Below are 7,512 nucleotides of genomic sequence, written 5' to 3'. Positions count from 1 at the left end.
GGAATCCCCTCAGAGAGGTGCAAGAGTGCATATTCCAAATACTTTAAAATTCCCAAGAAGCCGGGATTAATGCCCCATCCTAGACTGCAAGAGGCTCAAGTTTATAAAACAGATCTTTGCTTCCATTATTCATCAGGTTGAGATTTTCTTTGCATATTTCCATATCTTCATAGTTACTGCCCTTCAAAAATAACCGATTTGTATTAGATGGGAGTTCATCAGCTGTGAGGGTCTTTAAGTCCCAGCAATACTATTAGGGTTGCTGGAACTCCTTGTGAGCCAGACAGTTTATGCACTATCTGCCATGGTCTTACCAAAGAGCAAAAGCAATTAACATGAGGAGGAAGATGTCTTTTTGCCACCCATACCCCACAGCAAGACTGGTGTTGGGGAGTAAGTCAGAGGACCAGAACAGGAGCTGTAGCTGAAAGTGATCCTACTGGATTGGTCACTGTTGGAGACATGATGCTGGGCTTGATGGACCCATGGTCTGATTTAGCATGATATTTCTTATGTTCTGCTAATCTCACTCCTGCAGATGCTGCTGTAATGATCTGGTGCTTTTTCAGATTAGATTTTTTAATTAATAAAATCAGTAAGTATGGCTGCATTGCATAGGTCCAGTTAGTGTAAGATGCCATGGAACTGTCCATTGTCAGTAATGGGGCCATATTTACGTTCTGATAAATTGTCATGCCACAGCCAATAATTCAGATCTCTCCTGCATAAAGTTATCATTGCAGCTTGTCAAAATTCTTTCCCTTTATTCACAGCCTGTGGATCAGAGTCGGCAGTTCCAGTCCTGGAGGGCCTCAAACAGGTCTGGTTTTCAGGATATCCACAATGAATATGCATGAGATAAATTTGCATACAATGGAGACAGTGCATACAACTCTACCTTATGCATATTCACTATGGATATCCTGAAAGCCAGACCTGGTTGTGGCATTCCAGGATTGATGTTGCCTACCCCTGCTGTAGGTCATAATTTATCTGATTTTCTTCTACTGGTGTAGAAGATGACAGCCAGTCTTGTCTGTAAAAATGCTGTCTTATTGCAGTTCTCGCTTCTAATCTGACTGCTCAGTCCCACCTCTCTAAGCTGAGCGTATATGCAGATTTTACGGCATGCTGCTCCTACGGTAGCACATTCCAATTCCACACTGGATCTCAAGGCCCCTCCTGCGCAGCTTTACCTATAGAACAGTAAACTGAGCACCCCGTTCATGCCGCTGCTACTCTTCTAACCTAGACTGCTGAGATAGCTGGTTAAGAAACGAAAGATGCAGAGACGGGACATTCACTAGTTCTTGAGGTGTATAAAAGAACTCGGAGATCATGAAGACACATTCCCATAAACACAAAGGAAAGGAAAGCCACATCTCAGTCACTTTACCAACACAAGTTTTCTAAATCAATACAATCTTTAAAATTTATTTTTAAAGAATTACTTCTAATATAGCTTTCTCACAGAAGAAGGGTATAGGGAATGTTTTTTTTTTTCCATTCCATCTGTAAACAATGAAATACAGATCTGGGAAACCAGGGAAGAGACACAAAAAGTGCATTTTACAAAATCATCAACTAAAATATATTTTACATGTATAACTTTCCAAATTTAAATTCTACCGACTGCATTTTCAGTTTCAAAAAATATCTTCATATCTAATAGATTTTAAAAAAAGCATCAAATACTTTCATTACTGGTAAGACATAACAATTTAACCCATTTACATGCTGCTTAAAAGACAGCGCAAATAGCCACACAAGTCCTAAAGTGTAATGTTCTTGGCTTGGAGCAGGCGCTGATACCGTTATCAGACAAGGGAGAATTTGGTCTTCCCTCTGAACAATGGGCAACAGCCCATCTCAGAACCAGGCCCACCGTTTGTATGGATTTCTTGGAGATTCAAGGACTTCAGCTTGTCGGAGCCCCTGCACCAGACCCCACCCCTTCCTCTGCAAAAGGGATGCATACCTTACATTTGTGCTACTTATTTTAATTTAAGGAGACAGTTTTTCCAGCAGCTGAGCCAGAGAGCTGTGACCAAGGAGATCAATTAACTTAAATGAAGTCAAACAACCCTTCCGTCTATATTTAAAATGAAATGTATTCCTGTCTCATCAGAAATCAAAAATACTTAAAATACATAAAAGATCTCCCTCTGCAATTTTCATTTTAAGAGGTTTTAAAACAGGTTTTTGGATGTTATCCACCATTATGATGAGGTTAGCTGAAGCTCTGGCAATGCACCACACACTAGGTATTGACCCATGGTTCCAGCTCCTGGCCACTTAAGTGCCACTTAAGTGCTAACTTATTTGGAATCCTGGGGAAACACACGCCCAGTGCCAATTTAAGCTATGTTAAAGTGACCCATGGTAAATTAATTCCAAAAACAGCTGTTGGTGCTGAAATTTTCTGTTACAACTGTATATTTCTTTGCAATAAAAAAAAAAAATGGCCACCCTTTGGCACCAGGATGCACACTGGTGTCTCCTCTTTCTTCATATCAGTGATTGAGAGAATCAACTCTCCCACTGCCCTAGATAGCCCAAGAAGCAAGAAATGTTAACTGGATGCGAAAAAACCCAGATATCCCCCATCACACTGTCTGCTGAGTCCACTGGACGATTTCATCAGCCCATCTAATTTTATGCCTGGTCTTGCTTCCACTTGCCCACGCAGTACCCTCTTTGGTATAGATAAACATAAAATCTATCGGAGGTTCCTCTGTCTTGTGAAACGCAAGATGTACAGATCCTCTCAATATACTGTGAAGTTTGTTTTTTTTTTTTTTGTGAAGAAGATGGATACATTATCCATGCCAGCTCCCTCCCAATGAGAATAAAATCTCTCCCCCCACCCCACGTACACTCAAACCCAATCAGAGTTCATGGCCAACAGAAGTAGATCTACTTCCATTCAAAGGACCAAACCAATAAAGCATCACAAATTCTTCTATAATTATATGCCTTTGTGGTTACCACAACCGTGTCAGATGCCACTCAAAAAAAACAACAAAACACTGAAAATGCAGATTTCTAGTTTAAATTAGTGACTACAGCAGTCAGCAGGTACTGATACAGTGTGATTTCCATTGTTTACATTAGTGCAATCTACAAGTGGCTTCCCAGTTTTGTGTACTGATTCAGTGGACTCTGGTATATTGTCCTTTGGTTTTCTTTAGAATTAGTTTGAATAGCTTGTGTATTAAGATAAACTAAAGTATCTCTAGAATCTATACACATAAGGCAAAAGGCAAGTATCTATAGGAATCAGGTAGCATTTCCAACAACGCAACCCTCTCATTGGTCAGTTCTGGTCAGGAACCACAAACCATTCTTGTGAGTAAATTCAGATATCAGTGTGGTCAGCATGGTTAGGAGACTGTTGGATTGTGCCACTGTGCTGAGTCGCAGGACAGCTAGTGCTTCAGAAGGATGTAGCCATGCTGTAGACCCAGCTATTTCAAAATGTCTCGTACCCGAAGACAAGCAATCCCTGACCCCTCGTGACACAGTGGAGTGTATAAAACTACATTCTACTGAAGCTGTAAGACTACCACAAAGATACCAAAACTGAAACAGGGGTGACAGATGATTAGTGTGAATTACAATACAAGTCTATTTAGGGCATCCCACCCCATCAAAAAACTGAGGTCATGTGGACTACAGGGAGTAGTTACAATGGCAAACAGTAAAGAGCCAACATTTTCACCTCTGAAGAGGGTAACCTGCTGCCTGTAACGAGTGTTTGCATGCCACTATTCCACCATTTTCATTTTTTTTTTTATGGGAAAGGGAAGACATTATGCAATAAGCAACTCTCACCCATTATTCCAAATAATAGGACTCTGATAAAAGGAGGCTGTGTTTTCTGTGTCTGCCATGCTATTTGACTGAGAAGACTTCTAAAATCTGCACCGCCTAGGCACTGGATTAAAAAAAAAAAAAAAAGGAGGTGGTAGTGGTGGGAAGAAGCATCAAACAATCCAAAAACTAGAAAAGCTTAGGGATCCTTCTTGGTCTCTCTTATGCCAGATGGACATGAGCGAGACCTTATTCATATTAAGGCGCAAGACCCAGGTTGGACTCCGATATACGTTAGTTTATGCTTCCAGTATGTTCCGACCATCCTCACCAAGAATGGTTTCTGCCCCAGTTTACTGGCTTTTCTCCAATGTGTGTGTATATATATATAAATATATACACATTTATATATGTATATATTTTTTTATAGGTATATATTTCAATCTATGCTCATTTCAAGAAGTGCTGTGCTCTGAACTCTTCCGTTCTTTTACTTAAGTATCTGTTCCTGAATGGAGAGATCCTTTGTCGTCTCAGGAGGAGGGAAACTCCTGTAGTCCTTCGTACTTGCAAGCAGCATCAGAAAGAATGCAGGGAAGTCCTAGGCCATTGGGCCTGCTCCTGGAACTCTGGCATGGCTGCCGCTGCAGTTTGGCATGGCTGTAGTTCAGCTGAAGAGCTCGCTACTGCGGATTCTTCAAAATACGTCCATGCCGGAAGTCATAGACATGCCTGCAAAGGAACACCTGGTCCGGATCCGTGTTCTCTGGCACCTTGCGGTGCGGCGGTGTGCAGTACTCTTCGGAAGGAGGAACAATCACTGCTTTCCTGCCAGGGATCCCCTCACCACGACGCTTCACCAAGGCACAAAATCTACACATTTAAAAAAATGGTATTTATTATCATCAAACATTTTGGAATCCAATTGTCAGTAGCTAAGAAAAACCAGGTGTGCAAGATAACCAGCAGTCTTCATCCAATCATATTTTCTACATGGCACATCCTGGAATTTAGTCTTAACAAATCAGGACTAGTTTAAAGCATCTTTTATAGCTCTCGTTAGTTGAGAAGTCTGGGAAAGGATTCATAGTGACCAGCAGCCAAACCCAGCCATCTAAAACCACTTTCTGAAAGAACTCCTGCTCAAGATTAGTTAGCCTTTACTGCACTCAATCATATTACCCTATTCCTCACACCTTTCACAGTGGTTAACCGCATTCTTCGCACCCTTTACATGATTGTTACGTCCCCAGAGCCAGCATTCCTGCTACTCTTCACGCAGAAAGCAGGGCTGCTTACCTGTAACAAGTGCTCTCCTAGGATAGCAGAATGTTAGGCCTCACATATGGGTGACATCATCGGATGGAGCCCGGCACAGAACTTTGATCTCAAAGATTCTAGAACTTTCAAACATGCCCTACTGAGCATGTGCAGCTGTAGTCATCACCCTGCCCCCTAGACAGAGTCCCTCAGTCCATGATACAGCTAATACATGGAGAAACCAACTCCCAGGGGAGGCGGGAGGGTTTCGAGAGGACTAACATCCTGTTGTCTTCTGAGAACACCTGTTTCAGGTAAGCAACTCTGTTTTTTCCTAGGACAAGCAGGATGGTAGTCCTCACAAATGGGTGAATCTCTAGCTCCAGGCTGTCCGAACAGGACAAAGTGGTAAACTGCACAGTGCTGGTGCACTACCTCCCTCCTGTGCCTGAGAGGAGCTGAAGCACGAGTTGGGTTCTACAAAGAAAGCCAAGAAAAGACTGAGATACAAACACTTATGCTTAGCAGGGATGCCTAAGGCATGGAAGTAATGAGAGTGCAAGCAGAAGAAATTTTTGCACCACGGAAAACAGTACAAGCAGGGTTTCTGAAAAGTAAACCCTGACAAAAACAGTGGATCCAGATCCTTCTGGATACAGGAAGGACCCAGATATGTAAACAAGAGAGAATCTTGGACGAAAACCGCAGTTTCCTTTGGTGTGAAAAAACAACCGGAAAATAAACTGGGGCCCGAGAGCCCCTCCAGAAAGAGACTGCTGATAAAGACAGCCAAAGGTCCAGAGAAGAGTGCCCAGGTATGGCTGGTAGGCCGAATGGGCAGCAAAAGCCCAAGCAACGCTTGGAAGAACAAGCAGCACAAGAACCATGGCAGGGTCTGGGACAGACATTGCCTGCCAAACATCCTTCCCAGCTGACCGTGCAGGATGCGTCAAGGGTTTCGGGATGAGAACAATCCCCGAAACAGACATGTAGCCCATAGCTCCCGGCAGGGAGATGAAATAGGTCTGAAGCTTACTCAAAAGTGCCCGTCAGAACTGGTTCATCTATCCTGTGACAAGATAGCAAGAGGAGCAGGAAGGCCTTTGGGCAACCTAAAGAATGAGAAAAACTAAGGCAGTATTGGCCAGAGAATGTCGAAAATAAGTTGAAAAACATGGTGCATCCTTCCCTGCAAGAATACAGAGCTATATCACGAGCACCTTAGCTTTATCTCCCCTCCCCCTGACAATCCAATCGGAAGGCGTGAAGAACACAAGGAGGCAGACCAGTGGACTGCCGGGGCAAGCACAAGTCGCCTGGTTGCCTAAGCAAACTCACTACCGAAAACAGCAGGGAGTAACCTTCTTGAAACAGTGGAAACAGAGCGATTGCTCCAGGGAAGAAATCCTGGAGGCCCAACTAAGAGACGGGAAGCCACACACGCAAGCCCCAGTAGAAGAGGATTTCATTACTAGCCCAGAAACCTGAAGGGCATCAGGGCAGGCTCAGGGTGGCCTCAGAACAGAGTACCAAGCACCCGGCTGAAGTACCACTAACCCAGCCATGAGTGCATCATCTTCCCCTCCTAAGGATGCACGTGGCCCACTAATGGACAACATTGCATGACCCAGGACTCCTCTGTCCACAGATTGGGTTGATCCTGAAAAAGGGGGAAAGAATAGCTTGCACGCTACCATGAGCAAAGGGCAGTGCCCCATGTTGCGGGGTATTCGGCCCCCAACTCCCTCAGCTATGGGCATGGCAAAAGGGTGAAGGCCACGTTCGCCCAGCTGACTGACCGAAACTTTCCTCAGAGAAGGGTCCCAACAGGCAAGAATGACTGACGATAGCGATCCTTAAGGAAGACGCCCACAGATTCCAGCAGATACCAAAGTGACTCCTGAACAGGGGGGGAACCTGGAGGGTCACCGGGGAGCAGCACTGGACAGGCTCCTTCATGGATGGACCCTGCTGTGCTTAGAGCGCTCAAGGCAGACACTGGGTTTGGGGCCGCCCGATCCTGAAAGGCCTAGCCACTCTCCAAAGGAGGGCTGAGGCACAATCACTGATCGCGGAGGTGCTGAAGCGACCAACCCACCAGCAGCAGCCAGCTTTGGATAGAGGTGGTCGCCACTGCAAAGCCCGGAGGGGCCCCAGCTGAAGACAGTCCAATAACCACCGCTGCCGCTCCCCGGCCCCCCAAAGGCACGTACAGAGTCACAGGATCTGGGCCCCAAGCGTAGGGAAAAACCCACACGCACACACACAAATGCCCAGGCAGCAGAGGGCAACTGGAAGCCCTTCGCTGAGAACACACACTGGGTGGCACTCATGCAGTGGTAACCCATCCACGGATGGCGGCACAGCCATGATGCTAAGCGCTGTGCTTGCAGGAGAAAACCCACTCCCCAGCGAGGGCAGAGAACTATGTGCCAGAGT

General features: G+C 45.0%; 1 protein-coding gene across 4 annotated transcripts in view; it reads right to left on the bottom strand.

Moving 5' to 3' along the window:
* Window positions 1-1,410: 1,410 nt before the first annotated feature.
* Window positions 1,411-7,512, bottom strand: part of BAHD1 (bromo adjacent homology domain containing 1) — a 219,409-nt gene continuing 213,307 nt past the window's right edge. For all 4 annotated transcript variants that reach the window (XM_029598542.1, XM_029598544.1, XM_029598541.1 and 1 more), the window contains exon 7: window positions 1,411-4,686. In XM_029598542.1, coding sequence (XP_029454402.1) covers window positions 4,497-4,686 — 190 coding nt within the window. In that variant the 3' untranslated portion in view covers window positions 1,411-4,496. The remainder of the gene's footprint in view (window positions 4,687-7,512) is intronic.

The sequence above is a fragment of the Rhinatrema bivittatum genome, chromosome 4 (genome assembly GCF_901001135.1).
Source record: "Rhinatrema bivittatum chromosome 4, aRhiBiv1.1, whole genome shotgun sequence".
NCBI classification, from domain to species: Eukaryota; Metazoa; Chordata; class Amphibia; order Gymnophiona; family Rhinatrematidae; genus Rhinatrema; species Rhinatrema bivittatum.
This window is presented reverse-complemented; position numbering and strand designations above follow the sequence as displayed.